Raw genomic sequence first — 22106 nt, forward strand, 5'->3', positions numbered from 1 at the left:
TGGCGCCTGCAAAGAGGTGAGAACTCTCCCTCCAAGAGCAAAGCAATCATGCCAGTCACTATTACTAGTAACAAGTAAAGCTGGTCGTAATTGGCTCAATTAATCCAAGATGAGTCACAATTTCATACACACACATCAGGTGAGACTTTTTATATTGTTTCTTTGATGTCCTCCAAGAAAAGAGTTCATCTGTTTGATTCTTAACATCTACTGCCACTGCTGGGCAGAAGCAAGGACAGCCATGACAAAAATCTGAGTTTTGGGAAGGAGCGATTCTAGATCAATTCTGGTAAAGATGAGTACATTTAACCATTGTTTTGTTAAGACACCAAAAGGCCGGTCTCAAAAAACCAAAAAAAAAAAAAAAAAAGAGACACCAAAAGGCAGTATTCAAAGGAACAAACATTTTTAGCTTTGATGGACACTTAGGGACAGCATTAATAAGGAATCAAGTACCCAGTAATAGATGGAAATAATTTGAGGTTTTTTTTCTTTTTTTTTTTTTTTTTTGAGGGTCGCAGGAAAATTACTGGAAGCAAAGAATTCTGAAGCTTTTAAAAAGCTACACATCAAGACAGTAACACATAGTCTGTCTGAAACTTAGCCAGTTCAGTTTGATTTCCTTCCTTTACAAGCTGCTAAGCGAGGTGTAGCAGTGACTGCCCATTTCTGTCATCACAGTGCTCACAGTGTAAAGGCAGGATTGCCACAAGATGTAGGTCAGCCTGGTCTGGGAGTGAGTTCCAGAACCTCTAGGGCTCATGGCAAGACCCTGTATCCCGCAAAAGCTGCAATATGATAAAAATATAGTCTATATGTGTGTGAAATTCTCAAAGAATTAAAGTTGCTAATTAGAAGGCCAAGGTGAACATCTCGTGGATGTATTTTCTGATATATATTGACACATTGTACTATGGCTGCATGTTGATAAACAACAACGTCTTCCTGTGTCTGTATACACACACAGGGGTATATTTATACACTTTTTTTATATTACAAATATTTTTGTGTGCACATCTGTGTTCATTTGTGATGGTCCACACGTAGTGATAAGAGGGTAACCTACTGGAGCCTGTCGCCTGCCCTGGTCTACTGTTTATAGTGTGCGTGTTTATTTTTTTATTTATTTTTTCTTTTTTTGTTTTTTTTTTTTTTTCGAGACAGGGTTTCTCTGAGTAGTTTTGGTGCCTGTCCTGGATCTTGCTATATAAACCAGGCTGGCCTCGAACTCAGAGATCCGCCTGGCTCTGCCTCCCGATTGCTAGGATTAAAGGCGTGAGCCACCACCTCCAGGCAAGTATGTGTGTTTTTAAAGATTTACTTATTTCTATGTGTCTTGTTTTGTTTGAACATATGTCCAGGTGTGCCACGTGGGTGCAGTGCCCATGAAGGCCAGAAGATATCAGATCCCCTGGGAACTGGATTTACAGATGGTTGTGAGCCACTATGTGGGTGCTAGGAATAGAACCCGATCTGAAGAGCAGCCAGCAGGTGCCCATGGAGATCAGAAAAGGGAGAGAGTTACTCTGGAACTAGAGTTACAGGAGGTTGTGAGTTGTGTGATATAGGTGATATAGGAAATGAACTCAGATTTTTCCAGAAGAGTAAATATTCCTCGCTTCTCCCCCCAAACAGGGTTTCTCTTTATAGCCTTCCTTGGCTGTCCTGGAACATGCTCTGTAGACCAGACTGGCCTAGAACTCAGATAGATAGATCTGCCTGCCTCTGCCTCCCAAGTGCTGGGGTTCAAGGTGTCACAACAAAGCTCAGCCCAAAGTGAATTATTCTAATGCCCAAGATAGACCAAAAAAAAAAAAATTTTTTTTTTATCCAGTTGCTAGTTACTTGCTGTACTGGGGGTTGAACCCAGGAGCTAATAAATGTTATGCCAAAGAGCACTCTCCTGCTGAATGACCACACTGGAGGTCTCCCTAACTCATTCTATTTTCTCTCGGTCAGTGATCAACAGAAAGAAAACAAAGCACCAGTGGGATTGGAATTAGAATATTAGGTGACAGAGAGAGAGACTCCACAGCTGAGTTGAACTTGCGCACTAACCCACTGTGAAGGGAGCATGCCCTCTGAGATCCTTCTGAACATGGATGGACGCTCCCCTAAGGCTCTTTTAGTGGCCTTCCATTGAGGCAGAATAGTGCAGCTTCGGGGATATTTCCTTCCAACTAGAGTGGCTTCCCAAACCCTGGTAGATGTAAGACATAGCCACGTGGTCAATAAAGGCTGGGGATATGTTGCAGTGGTAAGAGCACACATGCACAAGCCCCGAGTTTGATCCCCAACACCGCCAGAAAGAAAAAGATAAGCAATGGAATCTCGGGGGTTCCCCCCCCGCCCCCCGTTTGTTACCTATCTAAAGATTTTTGAAGTTACTAAAGAATAAGCTACAAGCTGGGCATGGCAGCACATGCCTAATCTCAGTACTTGGGGAGGATGGGGCGAAAGAATTTCCAAGGCCTGGAGGACTCTTCTATAGGAAGAGTCAGTCTCTCAAACAGGCAAACAGCAACAACAAAAAACTCGGTTACAAACCCTAATCTGTAAATGATGCTGTTTTGTTTCTCCTGGTACTTTAGAACTGCTCCAGGCCCCCCGAACACAACCCTCGGTTCCAGACTACCTTTCTACAGTTTCCCAGCACACACTTGTCCTGCATGCCCTACCCTCATCTGCCTGCTTCCTTCAAGGCTGTTTGAATTCAACATTGAACATGTTACCCCCTGGGAAGAACATGGCTTACAAGGTGATGGTTAATAACCACCAAATGCTTCAGGAACACACAGAAAATGCTACGTGGGAGTACAAGGGGAAATTAGACTGCAGGTTGGGAGACATCTGAGGACGTATTTGGCGCAGGTCTGAAGGATGAGTGGGAAGAGTTAGTTAGGCAGGAACACCACAGAGGCTCAACAGGCTAAAAAATTAGTCACACTGAGACAGAGGCAAAAGCAGAAGTCAAGGCTCTGAGCAAGGGCCCAGTGGCCACAGCACCAAGAGGGTTAGTAGAAGGGCCAGGTGACACGGGAGCAAAGCACTTGGTAGCCTTCAGGATTAGGTTTATGCTGTGGTCTAGACCCGTCCTGGTTTTGGGAAGTGCTTGCCAAGCTGGCCCAAGAATCCTTCTTTTGCACGTCCTGTGGCTTGTAATAGATGTTTCTGTTTTCTCCTTCATGTCATTCTCTCAAGACATGGACTGTCTTAATTGAACTCATTACATCACATATGACTAATAGCTTTCTTTTTTCTTGTTGACCCAAACCAAAACCCTCAATAAAAAGAAGTTATTTCAGGGCTAGAGCTCAGTGGTTAAGAGCCCTGGCTGCTCTTCAGAGGACCGAGGTTCAGTTCCCAACACCCATGTGGTAGCTTAACACTGTAACTCCAGTTCCAGAGGGTTGGACACTTTCACAGACATACATGCAGGCCAAACACCAATGCACATTAAATAAATACATAAACAGTTATTTCTTGCTGTTTTTGTTACTCAGATGCAGCATAAATTAAGACTAAGTACATAGATTCTTCAGGACCCAAATCTATGGCACTAAAGACCTATTTAATACATCTCAATGCAGAAACACCCACCCCAGAAAATTCTCACTTCAGCAGGCAGAAATGAATTGATCCAGGTAGATGAGTATGGCTGAATTTTCTAGTTTTGAGAAAAGTTTCTAGTTATTCCTTCAAATAAATATATATGTACAGTTTTTCTCATTTATCAATTTAATTTAATCATATTTTCTTCACCATTAATGTAGGCTATCTCTTTGAAATCAATATTAGGAAGCCCAGGCATGGTCACTCACATATGAAATGCCAGCACTCTGAAGGCTAAGGCAGGAGGATTGCAACAATTTCCAGGTCCGCCTGAGCTGATGAGTGAGACAAAAAAAGTTGGATAGGAAGAAAAAAAGAAAGCTAAAATGGACTCATTCCCCGACAGTGAAAGGCACAGGTGGCCTCTAGGTTTTTTCCAGGGGCAGTAAGAGGACAAGGCACTCCATCAAGCCCACGGCCTCTATTATAGTTTCACTCACCCAAACCTGGACAATTACAAAGTAGAATCTCAAGGTAATGGGAAGGCAACCAAGTACCAGAAAATACACACCAACTTTATTAGAACAACAGAAACTTCCAATTTCTAAGAAGGAAAAAAACATGAAACCAGCGCCACCCGGGAAGTGTTACATCACATTACTGTTCTGATGGCTCCTGGCCACATTGAGGGTCACAGAAGACCACTGCCATCACAGCTGCTGCAAGGAAGGCCATGCTTTGCCTGCAGCGGCTTTGTTGTCAAGGCCGCAGAGAGAAGACTTGTTTTGAAGCTTTTGGTGTGGAAAGAATCTATCAAAGTAGAGAGCAGAGCCTTGCTTCTCCAACTAGAACAAAACAAACTACGAACTAACCTAGCAATTTGTCTTCAGTCTGCTAGAGCGCTCTGTCAAGACCCTTCTTCCATCCCCACCAGCATGGTGAGGAAAGGCAGGGGTCAGGGGTCAGGACACTAGCTCTAGCAGGCTGTTCAGGTGACACGTTGGGCTCCGGTCTCTCTGCTGGTGGTAGTGGGTGTCTTTTCTGGCAGCTGCAACAGCTTGATGTGGGAGGAAGGAGCCGCCCACCCATCACCTCTTCTTGAAGCCGTATTTTTTTCGTTCATAGAACAGGTCTGTTTTAGAGCTCCCCAAATTGACAATCTTTGGGCAACCGTCTCTCTGAAAAACAGAACAGAGTTGTTAAGCCCCTGAAACTGACTTAAGCGATTTCAAATCAAATTTAGCCCAGGACTAGGAAAAGCATCACTCTTTACCTCAGCACCCCAAGCTTGCAGACCGCTGCCTGGGCCTGTGTCTAACCCCCAACAACTTCCAACAGAAAAAAAGGATTTAAAAAAGACCCAAGCGAGGGGCAGCGGCATACACCTTTAATCCCAGCAAGAGGCAGAAGCAGACTGAGCTCTGTGAGTTTGAGATCTACAAAGCGATTTCCAGAACAGCCAGGACTACACAGAGAAACCCTGTTATCAAAAACCAAAACCCGAAACCACACAAAAAATGTTTTTGCCCCATAAATGTATCCAAACACCTCCATTTATAAACTGGGGGGAGCCTCCCCCTTATCAGTCAGTACTGTCTCTTCTCTAGCTTTATGAGTTTTCAAAGACCATTTCTTAATTTTAAAAATTTTTATTTATTTAGTATGTGTGTACATATATATACACGCCATGGTGTGAACACAGAGCTCGGAGGACAATGGGACTTGGGGACTGAAGTCTGGTTCTCAGGTTTAGCAGGGAAGGCCTGTACTCACTGGGCAATCTTGTCAGCCCCTCTAAAAAGACCATCTTATAGCTTTTGGGTTCATGGTCTATTCATCTTTCTGGTTATGCTAAACAAAATAAACTAGGTAAGAATGTAGAAATAGTAAGACAAGAAAGGAAAGAAATGTTTCTCAGCCTGAGAAATACAGTGAAGTGGTTAGAGGAAGTGCATGGATTAGACCAAGCATCCCACATCAGGACAATTCTAGCTCCAATATTACAATGATCTGCAACTTAAAGTCCACTCCTAGCCAACATTAAATTCCTCATTAGAAAAATATGGGTGCTGGGGCTGGAGAGATGGCTCAGCGGTTAAGAGCACTGACCGCTCTCCAAGAGGACCTGGGTTCAATTCCCAGCACCCACATGGCAGCTCACAACTGCCTGTAACTCTAGTTCCAGGGGACCTGACACCCTCACATAGACATACACGGAGGCAAAACACTAATGCACATAAAATAAAAATATTAAGAAAAAAAAAAACAGAAAAAGAAAAATATGGGTGCTGAAGAGATGGCTCAGTGGACTGGCTGCTATTACAGAGAACTGGGTTGGGTTATGCAAAATCTTAGGTTCAACCCCTGTACTGCAAAAATAAATATACATTTTAAACTTCACAAATGTTACTTATTTTTCATATTCTCTGGCTGGGATTGGGGTCAAGGGGATTTTGTTTGCTGTCATATCACAAGAATGTTCAAATTAGTCCTCTACTACCAAGGTTTCAAGATAGTGAGTGGTGAGTCTTGGTAGTCTTTCTGTATTATAAGACAGGGTATCTAAGATTAGTTTTATTTTTATTTTTGGTTTTTGAGACAGGGTTTCTTTGTGAACCCCTGGCCATCCTGGAACTCTCTCTATAGACCAGGCTGGACTCAAACTCAAGAGATTCACCTGCCTCTGCCTCCTGAGTGCTGGGGCTAAGGGTGTGTACCACCACTTCCTGGCTCCAGACTGGTTTTAAACTGGCAATTTTCCCGCCTCAGCATACCAAGTGCTAGGATTACAGGCATGCACCACCATGCCTAGCTCGTGATTCTGTTATTTTTGAGGTTTTGAAAAACTACAAATGAGGATACCCAGATCAGCTTACCGACCTTATTAAATTACCTTATCAATTATAAAAGCTGCAGGAAGATTTCTACACAGGAAAAAGCCCGGGCCCTGCATCTACATGATCATCTGTCTGTAAGGGAGAGAGGCTGGATCATGTCACGGGACTGCTTTGTGTTCCTTGGAAACTAGTGCCGAGTAATGGTGAGCTTGGGCTCAAGTGTCCTCAGAACGTCCCTGGATAATGTGAAGTAGGTGAAGTGACGTCTAAAATAATTCTCAGGGGCAGAATGAGGGACAGGGATCCAAAGGTATCAGATCACGGCGCATGCAGACAGGTGAGATGGCAATTACCACTTAGTAAGGATTCTCTGGTCCCAAGCTCAAGTCTCTAGCTGTAACTGGAATTTCAAGAGTGTTGTATCTACCTGGACCCTTTAGCTTAAGAACTGTGTGAACCTCCTCTTTCCATTACATTAAGTACTTCCCAATTCCTAAGTACCAAATGTCTGGAGTGGGCTTGGGGGTGGGGTGGGGGTACCTCTCTTTGTCTTCCAGGAATACTTTATAGGCACAGTACCAAACACAGAGTATCATCCTTGTATTACAGATTAGGCACTGTTACCAAGACCTGAGAAAAGGAAAGATGGAGGACACGATCCACAGCTGTAGAAGACAGGATGCCATCAACTGAGTTCTAGTTGTCTAAGGAACTGGAACGAGCATTTAGGGCAGGAGACTGTTCAAACCACCAACTGAAATTACGATTTCAGACTAAATCGACGATTTTCTCCTTTTCCCAAACAACAGTGGATTCAACAGAGTAAACAATACTGTTTGGCTTCTCTAAAACTCCATCCTGGTCCAGGCCGCCCCTCTGGTGCAGGGACAGGGAAAAACAGCAAGCAGATAAAGGTATTACTGCAGCCAGGCGGTGGTGGCGCATACCTTTAATCCCAACACACGGGAGGCAGAGACAAGTGGATCTGTGAGTTCGAGGCCAACCTGGTCTACAAAGCAAGATCTAGGACAGGTACCAAACCTACACAGAGAAACCCTGTTCCCCCGCCACCACCACCACCAAAAGATATTACTGCAGCTTTGGGCTGTCCTCTTAACATCACATGCACACACACAGACAAACAGACGCAACAAAGACATTAACCAAACCAAACCGAGCACCGCAGCCTTGAGAACAGTGAGAAGGCTGTTTCCAAAGAAACCATTTGTTTATCCTATGATATAAAAATGCACGCAGGGAGTAAGAGAAGTCTGAAGCTAATCCATGGAGAAAAAGCTCTCAAGTAGGAACTCCAGCTAAATGCCTGAAGGTGGCTTCCCCAATCAACTTCTGCTGGATGTGGTAGGAGACTCGATTTGATGACGTCTTGCTATCTACCTGCTACGTGATAGTTATTCTTACCTTTGCGTATTATTTACTTAATATAGTCATTCAAAACTGAAAGCTCAGCTATCATAGATCATTTTCGGTACCATATGGAACAACTTCCCCTCTCTCCTCAAAGTCCTATTTGGCTTCTGGACCTAGTGGTGGGTGGCATCCAACTGTGGAGTCCTGAGACGGCTCGCTGGGCTGGTTCTCTTTATCATGAGCACACACCAAGGACTGAGAAAAGCACAACATGGTGCGATATGGACACAAGGTTTAGTCAGCCTGGGGCAGAGTATAAAAACGAGGGTGACAATAACCTCAGCTTACATGGTCATATGTTGTGATGAATAAGGGAGAGATTACATCCACAAACCACCTACACTTTGCTCATGGGAATATGAAATTACATATTTTGGGGTTGGGGATTTAGCTCAGTGGTAGAGTACTTGCCTAGAAGTGCAAGGCCCTGGTTCAGTCCTCAGCTCTGGGGGAAAAAAATTACTATTTTGTCTTATTCCAGAGTAGGTACTCCAGCAAGCACCCTCTATTAGTCCAATGAGACTCTAACTGACTCCCTTTCATTTTGTTACAAAAGAAACAATGCCTTGTTGCTTTGTACCTAATAGTAGTCTAAGAATAAGGTTAAACTTGTCTGTAGCCAGACCTACAAGCCACCTCACTGAGGCTTGCTAAGAGAATTGAAGGCTATGGATACATTTTCTTTCCACACTAGACACCTTCAAGAAACAAAAACATAAGGAAGACCAGCAATTAATTCATTACACACCACCACTCTTTTTAAAGCTGGTATCAACTACAACTATCCTTAATTCAATTTTGCCATTATAGCCACCCAAACTGTCCTTTCTCCCAGTAGATTCGAGAGAACTGAGTTGGACATGTGACCCTAGTACCTAGGAGGCTGGGGCAGGAGGACTGCTGTGAGTCTGAAGCACTAAACCCCTATCCCTCCCCAGAGAGAACAACCAATCTGGGTGTGCTGTTCAAATCTGCAGTCTCTGCAGTCAGGAAGCGGAGGAAGCAGGATTTCCAGTTCCAGGCCAGATTGGGATACACACTTGATGCCTGTCCAGCATGAAAAAGAGGAAGACAGAACTATTAAGTGTCTATTAAACACCACCTATATGCTCTTTATAACTCACAGACAAGGATGTTATATGTGGATAAGAATAATAATGAGCCAGGCAGTGGTGGTGCACACCTTTAATCCCAGCACTTGGGAGGCAGAGGCAGGTGGATCTCTGAGTTTGAGGACACCGTGGTCTACAGGGCGAGATCCAGGACAGCCAGGGCTACACAGAGAAACCTATCCTGAAAAACAAAATAAAACAAACAAACAAAAAAATCACACATAAAAAAAGAATAATGATGAAGCCAGGCAATGGTGGTGCATGTATTTAATCCTAGCACTTGAGAGGCAGAGGTGGGTGAATCTCTGAGCTCCAGGCCAGCCTGGGCTACAGAGTGAGTTCCAGGATGGCCAGGGCTATACAGGGAAACCCTGTCTCAAAAAAAACAAACAAAAATAATAACAAGCTGACAAGATGGCTCAGCAGGGATGCTGGCTAATTTTATGTCAACCTGACACAAACTAGAATCACTGTGAAAGAGGGAACCTCAACCGAGAAAACCCACTAGATTGACAGTGGTGCATTTTCTTGGCTGATGATTGATGTGGGAGAGCTTACTGTGGGTAGTGCGCTACCCATGGGCTGGTGGTCCTGGATGCTGTAATGAAGCAGGCTGAGCAGTCCATAAGGGAGCAAGCCAGTCAACAGCGATCCTCCCTGGTTTCTGCATCAGTTCCTGTCTCCAGGTGCTTGCTTTGAATTCCCTCAGTGATGCACTGTTACCTGGAGGGGTAGGAGAAATGAACCCCTTCCTCCTCAGTCTGCTTTTGATCATGGTGTTTCGTCATAGCAACAGAAACTAGGACAGCAGGGAAGTGTACTTGGCAAGCCCAACATTTGAGTTCAACTCCCAGGATCAGAGTGCAAAGGGAGAATTGATCTCCGCCGTTGTCCTTTGATCTCTACGCATGCCCATTCACCCACGCATGCACGGGAGACATCAAAGAACAGAGAGAAGGCTCTCCAGACTGCTGACACTGATAAAGACTTGCTTCTCTTGCATTCTGCCTTTGATACAGAATAACCGCTCTGGATGAGACCACACCCAGTTTGGCTCACAGGCTTGAAGAAATTACGTACTTGACTAGCTGAACATCGCAATCTCCATAGACCAGAAGAGACGGCCATGGATGGCAAAATGGTCCAAAGAAAAAGGAAGAAAGGTCAGGTGGGAAGCTCAGTCTGTACTCACATCCTTCTCCTGAATGGTGCACTCTTTACAATAGTAGGCATCGGAGACTCCGGGACCTCCACAGATCACACACCGGCCCTGGTAAGACCCATAGTTACACTCATCACATATACGAACCAGGGTGCATGGTCGCACGTAGGAATCACAAATCACACATTTGCCATCACCTGCAAAGAAAGGAGAATGGAGTTATATTCGCTAGCGATTCCTTCCTAAAGCTCTTTTCCCTGTCCTGTGGGGGAAATGACAGTGACTTCGGACCTCTCCTCTATCTTGTCAGCATAAGCCTTATCCTCTATCTACCTCAGCTTCCTTCAACATATACAAGTGTTAATTCATATATGGAAAGAGTCTGGAATATTATCTGAGAGGTTGTAAGTCTACGTGGTCATTGTCAACAAATCCCATGCCTTCTTGCACACACTGTGGCCTGGGAAGGTTCACACTATTCTGACAGTTCCTACTGTCCAAAGGTAGACATTTTTTTTTTTTGAAAACCTAAGTATGAAATATTAAACATGTGCTAGCTAAAGAGGGTGGATGGTGGGGGAGCCTTCGGTTTGCAGCCAGACAGTCGGGGTTCGTTGCAGCCTGGCATATCTAGTCAATGCTTCTTGGCTGTTCCTCTGGAATTAACAGGCTTGTTGGCTCTTCAGAGGGCAAAGGGGGCAAGGTTGTGAGAGGGCATGTTCCGCTTACATTTTTCACACAGTCTTCCGATAGCTGCAAGATCAAAGACGGTAGAAAGTCGAGTTAAAATTAAAATTGTGATTCGGCAGGGAAGCTGTTCCTCAAGCTGAGGGGGAGATGGGGCAGGAAGCTGCGCAGGATAGCTGTCTTAAGTCTCCTTTTCCTCCCTCTCCACCGCCCCCCACCCCCCACTTTGAGACAGATTCCCGATGTGGAGCTGGGAACTTCTTAGGTACTTCAGGCCAGCCTCGAACTCGCAGCAACCTTCCTGCCTTCAGCCTCCCTGGGGATGGGATTGCGGTCCTGACCTAGCACGCCCGGCCCAGGCCCCTAGATTCTGCTCTGCACCAAAGCCCTGTCCCCAAAGCCGTCCTGAACCCTCCCGAGGCCCAAGCAATCTGGGGCGGCTTCTCCAGACCCGGCACCGACGCTCCCGCCAGCCTCAGGCGCAGATGCGCGCTCCCGCCCTCTTATCAGAAGCCACAAACCGGTGCGCGCTCCCAGAACACCCGGGGGACCCTAAGGCGCGAAACGTGGAGCCCCCGAACCAAGGCCTTGAAGAGGAGGCGAACCCCCCAGCCCCCCGGTTCCTAATACCATCCCGCTCAGACGGAAGGGATCGGGGGACCAGCTCACCTACACCAGCCTGCTTGCGGCAGAAAATCAAATCTGGATGATGTTTAGCCATTCCTCTTTTCCAAGCCGGCGGCCGGAAGCTGAGAGAACTTCCGCACGACCTCTAACCTACACCCACTTCTCCATGATTGGCCGTCCAGGTGCCCATCAACCTTTGCCCTCCAGCTCACCAAATCCCGCTCGTGCTCGCGAGAGTTCCCTCAGCGTGAGCTCGCCTGGTCCTAGCAGGTGCATCCAAGCTTTTTTTTTTTTTTTTTTTATTCCCGATTTGAACGCATAATCCGAAATTGGTTCTTGGATTTAATCCCAGCCTTTAATCCCAGCACCCGGGAGCCACAGGCAGGCGAATCCCTGTGAGTTCGAGGCCAGCCTGGGCTACCGAGCGAGTTCCAGGACAGCCAGGGATGTCTCGAAAAACAAACAAAATAAAAACAAAAACAAAAACAAAATTTCTGCATATGTTACTTTTTGTGCTCGGGGTTGAGGGTAGGGGCCTCATGCATGCTTCCGCAAAGTGTGTGGGTTAGGGTTTGACGTGAAGGATGACCTTGAACTCCTGACTCCCCTCCAGCTTCCATTCCCAAGTGCAAAAACGACAGGACGGCCCCGAAAGCCAACTTGGCCGTCTCGCTGCGGCGTCTCCTTTCACGCCGGGTTCCCGCCCCGGAAGTCCCGCCCACTGCGCTCTCTGGACTCAGGCTCGGGGGGCGAAGAGCGGAGCGTCACCGTGACGCGCCCCTCTGGAGGCCACGCCCCTCCCCTCCCCTTCAAATACGCCGACGGGGACGTCACTTTCACGCGACCTCATCTTTGTCAGTGCACAAAATGGCGCCCTACAGCCTGCTGGTGACCCGGCTGCAGGTGAGCGAGCTCGGAGGTGTGGGTTCTCGGGGGCGGGGAGCCTCCTGCTCTGCCTGCGGCGGTAGGCGAGGCCAGGCGAGGCGGGCTCGCCCTGGCACTGACTTTCCGCGGACCCGACCCGGTGGCGGGCCGATCGCCCTTGTCCGCTCCCGCGCTGTCCTAGGTCAAGGCGTCCCTGGCGCCGTCAGTTCCCAGTCCCCGTCCCCGCCCGGCGGGGAGCTGGAGTCTAAGCAGCCTCAGCCTGATCAAGGGGTCGGGGCACTCCTTATTTCCTGAGAGCCGAATTGCCCGCTGCCCTGGGGTGGTTTTCTGCTCCTCAAGGTGATGACAAGGTGACTGAGGGGCGCGGTGGTTGTGGGTTCATCTAAACCGGGGGTGCTTGGAGTCCTCACTTCCCATCATCGGCAGAGACTGGCTAGCTGTGTGTATCTGTGGTTGCCGGGCCAGGATTCTGCAGAAGCTGTACCCAATGCGACTTTTTGAAAACACTCCGCCGGGTCATAGATGTAGGAAGGATACAGTATTCCGGGCCCCAGGATCGTAAATAGTCATGATAACAGTGGTTTCTCACCTCTGCACCAGATGTCAAGACTGTTGACTAGCATTACTTGATTTATATATTCATCTGGCGACTAGATGTCAGATGATTTTTTTCCAACTTGATAGATAGTAAAACTGCACCAAAAAAAGTAGATGAAAGTTCTGGTTTCCACAGTGTCACCAAAGTGCCGTATCCTGAGCAGTGACCCTGCACACCCCCTCTGTGATCCTTGTTCAGCACAGCCTAGTGTCACGGAACTCTGAACCAGGGTGTGGTCGTTTGTATTTGTCAGAGTACCAAGTCAAGTACTTCGAATTCACAGTTAGTTGCTTTTCAGATACTAGGTGGAAAGATGAGAAGACTCAACCGTTTGACCTTGACTCTTCTGTAGTGAGACATCTAGAAAGTTGATCATGACTGGCAGGTGGCTTTTCACTCTTAACTTGATAATCCTAGGAAGGTATAATATTAACTTTACTGTAAAGTGTGTATTTTGTCAATACAAATAAAGCAATAAAATACCTGTGGACATTTTCGGGTAACCTATGATTACTTTTGTGAATCTGCTTTGTACCAAGTGGCACAACTTTTAACATAGAATTAATTTTTAAAAAGTTATGTGTTGTACTCTCAGGAAGTATTATCATTTGAAGTTTTTCTTTTTGTCCCATTGCTTAAAATCAAACTGTAAAATAAAACTCTTCATTTCATTTATCTGAACAAATCACTTGAGTTTTGGCCAAGGCAGGGGATTTGCAGCTAGATTATCTCTTAAGTTAATTTGATTCTTTAGATAGTGTGGGGTGTTTTGTCCTGATCCTGTTGTCCTTTGATTAAGTGGAGTCAGGCAAAAATTATTTAATGGAATAAATGACTTTTGAGTTTGGAAGAAAGGCATAATGTCACATTTGGACCTTGGAAAGTATGAGTGTTAGAAGGGTGTAGAAAGAAATCTGGGCTACAGTTCATGTCCTCCTCTGATCCCATGACCTTGTAAATGTAACTTTCTATGTTCTTTGGCTGTTGGTTGGGGATGGTCTTCATTAAATGTTTATTGAGCACTTAATTCTTTTTTTTTTTTTTTTTTTTTTTTTTTTTTTTTGGTTTTTCAAGACAGGGTTTCTCTGTGTAGCTTTGCGCCTTTCCTGGGACTCACTTGGTAGCCCAGGCTGGCCTCGAACTCACAGAGATTCGCCTGCCTCTGCCTCCCGAGTGCTGGGATTAAAGGCGTGCGCCACCACCGCCCGGCCGAGCACTTAATTCTTAATGGGGAATTAGGATGTGTTTACAGTGATGTAGTTCAGCCTCTTTTACATGGCGAATCTAAGACCTTGAGAGCATGGATGACTGCTGGAGTCAGGATTAAAAGCCAAAGTCCTCTTACATGTTCATTCAGCTGAGGTGAACGAGTAGTGTTATATCCTTTGCAATATACCACTGCATCCAAACAGTGGGGCTGTCTCACGTAATGCCTCATGACTCTGTACTCTGAGAACATCTTTTATTCATCTCTTTTATACTTGCATGAATTTGAGAAGTGATGGTTAATACCTTAGTAGCTGTATCTGGTCAGTCTCTAGTATGCACTGATTACTTCATAAACATCACTGACTTTTTCTTTTCCTCTACCTTGTTTTGGTCTCCTGAGTGCTTGGAATACAAGCACATGCCACCATGGCTAGTAGAAAAATTGGTAAGAAGAAAACCTCAGTTTGTTTGTTTGTTTTTTCCCCCAGTGTGTTTAAAGTTTTATTTTGTGTTAACGTATATGGGTGTTTTGCCTGCATGTATGTATATGCACCATGTGCATGTATGCAATGTTCACAGAAGCCAGAAGAGAGAATCAGATCCCTGGGAACTGGAGTTAGAGATGGTTGTGAGCCACCATATGGGTGCTGGAAGTCAAACCTGTGTCCTCTTGGAAGAGCAGCCAGTGATCTTAACCACTGAGCCATCTTTTCAACCTCCGCTCTGTACCATTTAAATCAGGGAATAACATGACTGATGATACTTGAGGAGAAGAATCCATGAGTTGCTGTGTAAGGTGCTGGACCATCAGAAGTCAGAGAGGAGGCAGGGAGACCTGGGATCTGTGAGACTAACACGCTGTGTGTTTGTTCAAACATGTGTTTGCTGTAGATGTATATGTGTGCAGGTTTGAGATTAGCCGGGATACATGAGACCCTGACAATGGGTAATGAAAAAAAGATTTCTGAAGTTTTCTTTTCTTTTGCACATTTATTTTGTGTTGAGGGAGATGTATGCACATGCCACAATGCATGCGCACAGCAGAGGACAACTTGTGTGAGTCAGTTCTCTATTATCATATGGATTCTGGAGATTAAACTCAGGTCATCAGGCTTGGCAGCAAGTACCTTTCTTTATCTTCTGAGCCATCTTGTCGATCTCAGTTTCTTGTTTTATGAGTAAGCCCTTCCCAACACTGAAAATAGGCACAGTGTACCTATAAAAGCTGTATTGGAGTTCTGGAAGGCATGGAGATTAGCTTTCTTGAGTTCATTTTACAAAGCTTAGTCTGAGCAAGAGGTCACCAGTTTTGGAACCAGGTGTGGAATGATCTAAACAGTAGTTAAGATCCTCAGATTCCTCGTCTGTAAAATGGGCATATTACTTTCTCCCAAGGTCGTCATGGCATTGTGTGTATCAGATACTTGAGGCAAATCAGGTGTGGGATATGGCATGTAAGATACGTTAGTTTCTGTCTCTAACTCCCAACCCCATATACCTCCTTCCCTAGCCAATTTACAGCAGTTATTTTTAGGTCCTTCATTTAAAAGATAGCATCTGGGGCTGGTGAGATGGAAGAGAAAATAGATTCCTATAAGTTTTCCCCTGACCTTCACATGTGCATACATACATGCAAACACACAATAAATAAATAGAATTACAGGTGTTTACCACCACCTAGACTTTTTTTTTGGGGGGGGGATTTATTTGTTTTGTTTGATTTAGAGTTGGTGTGTGTGTGTGTGTGTGGGGGGGGGGGTTTCGAACCCTGGTTTCTCTATGTAGCCTTGGCCACCACCACTACAGATGCCGGTGTATTTATTTTTATTGTATGTGTGAATGTTTTGCCTGTAGGTGTGCATATACACCAGTGCATGCCTGGTGCCCAGGGAGGTCAGAAGAGGGGGTTCGATCCCCTAAGACTGGAGTTACAGAGGTTGTAAGCCACCATGTGGGTGCTGGGAATCAGGGTCCTCTGCAAGAGCAACAAGTGATCTTAACCACTACTGAGCCAACTCCATCCCACAGCTTTTCTTTTTCTTTCTTTCTTTCTTTTTTGTTGTTGTTTCCTCCAAGACAGGGTTTCTCCTGTAGCCCTGGCTGTCCTGGAACTCACTCTGTAGACCAAGCTGGTCTTGAACTCAGAGATCTGCCTGTCGGTATAATGTATAAACAATCCTTTGGGACATCACTACATTCGTCAACTGAGCTGTAAAGGCTGACTTCAAATAAAGGCCAGAGAAAGACCACTCTTGCTACAAGGGAACAGTAATTTAAATACAATAGTTCAGGGCTGAAGAAAGCTGCAGAAGGATTTGCTAGGGCCTCAAAACAAACTCAGCCCTCTGGTTGGCACCCAGATTTGGTAATGAATGTTTAGTCTAGCCACTGCTGTTGTTGATGTTGGAGCCACCAGTTCAAGCCTGGGGAACAGGAATCTGTCAGCTGCCATATTCTGAGTTCAGTTCCTCCCACCTGTCACAGACCTGGGTCTTTTTTTGTTTTTGTTTTTTTGTTTTTTGAGACAAGATTTCTTTGTGTAGCCTGGCTGTCCTGGAACTCGCTCTGTAGACCATGCTGGCCTTGAACTGAGAGATCCGTCCTAGATTTACTTTTACCAGGGTTTACCTACTTGGCCTTCACAGCAACCCTAAAATGTCAGCATTCCCAGCCTGTTTTTGTAGTGATGAAATTGAGGCCCACAAAGGTTAAGTAATTCATCTGAGGTCACAGCACACTATAGAGCCAGATGTTGGACTTTAGAACTTGGTCTTTTGACCACTTAGCCAACCTTTTCTCCCCCCAGAGCCCACACCCCTGGGGGTAGGGAATAGAAGCCAGATCTCTGGAGAGTGGGCTGGATATGGGGTACACAGTTCATTTGGCCCCCGCTGGTTTTAGTGTATGTCTCTTGGGACTGTGATTGCCTCCTGCCCCAGATACCAGTGAGGCGGAGGTGTGGGTCTCCCAGGACAGCTTTGTTCTTGGCTGAGCTCACATGCTGCCTGGAGCTGGAGCATGCCCTCCTCAGAGTGTTGCTGTAGGCCTACTGCCTGGTCTTCAGGCCAGAGCGGGCTTGGTTTTGTATGCAGCACACACCATGCCCGCAGTCTCTGCTGCTAAGGGCAGCAACAAAAGAGAATTAGACGGGTGAGTGAATAAACTGGCCTGTTTCCTAAAAGACCCCCTGCTGCCTCTGGTAGACATTTAGAGGCTGTGACTTAAGGAGGCATGGCTCTTCCCCGTACTTTTCCATTTCTCTGGAAAGGACTTCACCACTTTTGTTCCTGAGGGTTGCATAGCAACCGAGCTAGCTGATTGCCTGCTGGCAACAGGGAATTGTGTAGCTTTGGATTCTTAGGAAAGATGCCAAGCGTTGCCTATCACCAGGAGGTGGGAAAATGTTGTTAGAAGCTGCAGTGGAGGTGTGGGAAGCTGCTTCCACTCCACAAGGTGTTGACTGACAGGCATTCCTGGGTTGCTCACCTAGAAGGAGCTCCCCCTGAGGCTTTCTTGCCAGGAAGGCCTGAGCAGGTAGTAGTTAGTTGCTGAGAACAGTGAACCTTGGAACTGTGGAGGCTGTGGTCAGGAATAACCAGGGGTCTGACTGCATCTGCATTTCTGAAGCCATCATCTTTCCTATTTCGTCCTAACAAAGTATGATAGCCCAGGAGTTTTCCACCTCTTCTTCCCAGCCCCTACTGACAGTTTGTGTGATCATTCTGGGCCTTTCTCTACATTCTAAAACTGCATTCTTTCCAATCCTGGTGATCTTTGCTGTTTTGCTTTTATGTTACAGGAGGAAATCAAGGCTCAAGAGAGGTCAGGAATCCCAAGGTCTCACAGCTCAGGAGTCTAAAATTCTAAGGGAGAGGATCCAGATCTAGAAGGATGCCATCTCTGTACCTGGTTTTTTTTTTTTTTTTTTTTTTGGTTTTTCGAGACAGGGTTTCTCTGCGTAGCTTTGCGCCTTTCCTGGAGCTCACTTGGTAGCCCAGGCTGGCCTCGAACTCACAGAGATCCGCCTGGCTCTGCCTCCCGAGTGCTGGGATTAAAGGCGTGCGCCACCACCGCCCGGCCTGTACCTGGTTTTTATTGGGGGCATCCCACAGTGGCACACTGATAGGTACCCGGTGACTTATCTCTCATCGAAGCAAGTCAGGAGACCCCCTCCTGACCCAGGAGTCCAGTCTCCGAGTAGTTCAGCCACCTCCAGCTCCTTGGCTTGCTGAGGGCAAGGACTCGCTGACATGCTGGTAGTTCTGGTATAACCTAAGCTTGGCAGGATGGGGGAGTCTGCCACTGTCCCAGCCATGTGATGGGCTCTGTTCCTCTTGAAAAACCACAATTTAGAGTTTAGGTTTAGGGGTAGAGAGCCATGTCTTGCACTTTGTCTGGTTGTGTTTGTTTTGAGATAGACCCTTACATTATAGCACCAGTCTGAACTCTCAGTTCTCCTTCCTCAGCCTTCCTGAGTGCTGGCATGAAACTACACCAGCTTTGGTCCCTGCTTTATCTTTCATACATGCACATGCCCTATTTGTGAATCCTCACCCAGGCATTCCAAGCAAAGGTCCTTATTTATTGCTGGGTTGTCCACCCACAGAGTCTCCTTCATGACCTTTGCAAAGGTTACTATGGGCTTTTGCTGATCTTGACCCAACAAAAGTATATCATTGTAGGCATGTCTTTTTTTGGGATCTGTCAGGTTTCTTGGCACATAATAGGTGCTCAAGTGTTAAATATAAATGTGTTACATAACTAGGAAAAGTTATGTGAGAAGCTACCAGAAGCCTCTTCAAGTACTTCCTGTGTCTTTGAATGCATTGTGTGCATAGCCACAGCAATTTTTTAAAAATTGAACTCTGACCTGGGCAGTGGTGGTGCACACGCCTTTGATCCCATCATTTGAGAGGCAAAGGCAGGTGAATTTCTTTGAGTTCAAGGCCAGCCTGATCCACAAAGTAAGTTCCAGGACAGCCAGGACTGTTATACAGAGAAACCCTGTCTAGAGAAAAACAAAAAACAAAGAAACAACAACTCTGATCTCATGATCTTGTTTAAAGCTTCTGTGGTTCTTCCATTGCTAAAAACCAAGTTAAACCTTTAACATGCTGGGTGGTAGTGACACATGCCTTTAGTCCCAATGTTTAGGGGGCAGAGGCAGGTAGATCTCTGAGTTCAAGGTCAGCCTGGTCTACAGAGGAAGTTCCAGGATAGACAAAGCTACACAGAGAAACCTTGTCTCCAACCAACCAACCAACCATTTAACATGTCTTAGGTAGGGTTTCTGTTGATGTGAAGAGACACCATCACCATGCAGCTCTTATAAAGGAAAACATTTATTTAAGGTGGTAGCTTACAGTTCAGAGGTTCAGTCCATTATCATCTCATTGTGGTGGGGAGCATGGCGTTCTGCAGGCAACAGGGAGTGGACTGTGTGTTACACCGAGCTAAGCTTGAGCAAGAGACGTCAAAGCCCACCACCACAGTGACATATACTTCCTCCAACAAGGCCACACCTACTCCAACAAAGCCACACCTTCTAATAATCCCCATGGGGGCCAATTGCATTCAAACTACCGAAGTCCTACTGTCAAGCTCATACTAGGAGGTCCACAGATGTCTGGTGCAGTTACAGCAGTGATTACCTCGTGTTCCACTTGTTACTTAAAGGGTGAAAACGAGAATCAGCTGCAGGTGCCATCCCTCTTGAGTCTTTTCCTGCACACTGTAAGGGACAGGTGACACCTAAGCAAAAGGGACTAATGACTGCAACACAGGGTGTGGACTAGCCTCTGAGTCAGATCTAGACGCTGGACACGGAGCTCAGTTTTGTCTAGGTCTGGTGCTGCACTAAAAGTCCATACAGTGAACTATGGTTGAGGAGAAAGTCCTCTAGCAGCCGCTGGGAGACTGGAGGTAAGTGGGAGAGGCCTCCCATCCTCTCCTGTTCTGGGGGCAGGGGTCAAAAACATTTACCAAGACTTACAGAAGATGTGCTCACAGTCACTAGAGTGCCATGCTGCGTCTGGGAAGCCTGGCCCTTTCAGTGTGTGCCAGCTACACACAGTAAACATGAGTTTCAGGTTGGATATCCAAAGGTGACCTATCCAGACAGGCTCACGAGGGCAGATGCCAGTGTTAATCTCTTGGTCAACACTCTTTTGGGTACTCATGTTCGACCAGTGTAACAGCCACCAAACTGAACTGCCACTGTACCCTGACTTTTGTGCTTATTGTTAAGGACAACCTGACTGATCTGTCAAATGTCCTGAAGAAATGAAATTCACTATTCTCACCAACCTACCTAACTAAACTCAACCAAAGTTGCCTCATGAATGAGACTTTGGCATTCACAGAGCTCTGCTAGGTGTCAGAGGTTTGCACCTGCTTGCTGCTTAAAGGCAGTATGTGGGAAGTTTAAAATGCATGAATGAAAGTTGGGCAGTGGTGGTACACGCCTTTAATTCCAGCACCTGGGAGGCAGAGGCAGGGAAATCTCTGAGTTTGAGGTCAGCATGAACTATAGAGCAAGTTCCAGGATAGCCAGGACTAAACTTAAACTAAACTAAGCCTTTCTCAAAAAACAAAACAAACAAAAAAAGCATGAATGAGCAAGGTGTCATGGTAAACTCTAGCACTTGGGAGGGTGAGGCAGGATTGTGAGTTTGAGGACAGCTTGCACTGCATAGTAAGACCCAGTTTCTAAATAAGGTTAATGAAATGTTATATTAGTCAGGGTTCTCTAGAGTCACATAATGTATGGAATGAATCTCTTTTTATTTATATATATATATATATATATATATATATATATATATATATAGGGAATGTATATAATGTATATACGGAGTTTACTGGAATGATTTACAGGCTGCAGTCCTGCTAATCCAACAATGTGAATGGAGAGTCCAAGAATCTAGTAGTTGCTCAGTCCCACAAGGCTGGTGTCTCAGCTGGTCTTCGTATATCCTGGAGTCCCGAGGAAGTGGGCTCCAGTGCCAGGGAAGGAATGACTGTGCTAGCAAGGTGAGGGCAAGCAGGTGAAGAGCAAGAGCTTCTTAATTTCTAACAAGTCCTGATATAGGCTTCCAGCAGAAGGTGGCCCAGATTAACGGTGTGTCTTTCCCACGCCAAGATCTGGATCAAAAACGTGTCTTCCTGCCCCAAAAGTCTGGACTAGAAGTGGAATCACCCACTTCAAACCAAGCAGAAACTCTCACAGGTGTGCCCTCCCTATCTGGATTGTAGTTCATTCCAGATATAGTCAACTTGACAGCCAAGAACAGCCATCACCAATGTCATGTAAACTGCAGAGCTAAGACATACTAACATGCTTGACCTTTAGATTGACAATAGTGTAGAGACGCTGTGCCTCTTATTCATGAACCACCGTATGGTACTGACCAGGACCCCAGGATTCCTATAGACACAGGACTGGAAATGGACAGAGACTGGTAGGAAAGATGGTAAACCAGTATCAGGTTATTAGGTTTTTCATCCAGGTTCAGGAAATCAGGTATACAAGCCAGGCATGGTAGCTCACACTTGAAATTCCTGCACTTGAGAAGCAGGGGGATCATCTTGAATTTGAGGCCAGTCTGGACTGTACAGTTCTGGGGTTGCCTGAGCTACAGTGTGAAACCCTATCTTAAAAATAAGAAAATCCAGCCGGGCGGTGGTGGCGCACGCCTTTAATCCCAGCACTCGGGAGGCAGAGGCAGGCGGATCTCTGTGAGTTCAAGGCCAGCCTGGTCTCCAAAGCGAGTTCCAGGAAAGGCGCAAAGCTACACAGAGAAACCCTGTCTCGAAAAACCAAAAAAAAAAAAAAAAAAAAAAAAAAAAAAAAAAAAGAAAATCCAAGCCAGTGAAATGGCTCAGTGTGTAAAGGTATTTGCTGCCAAGCCTGACTACCTAAGGACTAAAAAAGAACTGACTCATGTAAGTTCTCTGCTTTGCACATGTACCCCAGGAGTATACCCACACATGTACACATACACACA

General features: G+C 45.9%; 2 protein-coding genes across 2 annotated transcripts in view; one reads left to right on the forward strand and one right to left on the reverse strand.

Annotated features, from left to right (window-relative positions):
- Positions 1-4106: 4106 nt before the first annotated feature.
- Positions 4107-11587, reverse strand: Phf5a (PHD finger protein 5A). The gene is made up of 4 exons (XM_006980192.4): positions 11451-11587; positions 10824-10847; positions 10125-10291; positions 4107-4730 (listed from the first exon to the last, which is right to left on the reverse strand). The coding sequence occupies exons 1-4, from the start codon at positions 11500-11502 to the stop codon at positions 4641-4643; spliced, it is 333 nt and encodes a 110-aa protein (XP_006980254.1). The 5' UTR covers positions 11503-11587; the 3' UTR covers positions 4107-4640.
- A 416-nt stretch (positions 11588-12003) lies between these two features.
- Positions 12004-22106, forward strand: part of Aco2 (aconitase 2) — a 43234-nt gene continuing 33131 nt past the window's right edge. Inside the window, exon 1 of the mRNA XM_006980193.4 lies at positions 12004-12311. Within this exon, the coding sequence (XP_006980255.1) occupies positions 12276-12311 (36 nt within the window). The 5' untranslated portion in view covers positions 12004-12275. The remainder of the gene's footprint in view (positions 12312-22106) is intronic.

The sequence above is a fragment of the Peromyscus maniculatus genome, chromosome 20, assembly GCF_049852395.1.
Source record: "Peromyscus maniculatus bairdii isolate BWxNUB_F1_BW_parent chromosome 20, HU_Pman_BW_mat_3.1, whole genome shotgun sequence".
Taxonomy (NCBI): Eukaryota; Metazoa; Chordata; class Mammalia; order Rodentia; family Cricetidae; genus Peromyscus; species Peromyscus maniculatus.

Bases quoted from the DNA above. Each gene is read 5' to 3' on its own strand.
- Phf5a (XM_006980192.4), bottom strand. From the start codon at position 11,502: ATGGCTAAACATCATCCAGATTTGATTTTCTGCCGCAAGCAGGCTGGT. The intron at 10,848-11,450 runs GTGAGCTGGTCC...TTGATCTTGCAG, and splicing joins CCGCAAGCAGGCTGGTGTAG to CTATCGGAAGACTGTGTGAA. The intron at 10,292-10,823 runs GTAAGCGGAACA...CTTTCTTTGCAG, and splicing joins CGGAAGACTGTGTGAAAAAT to GTGATGGCAAATGTGTGATT.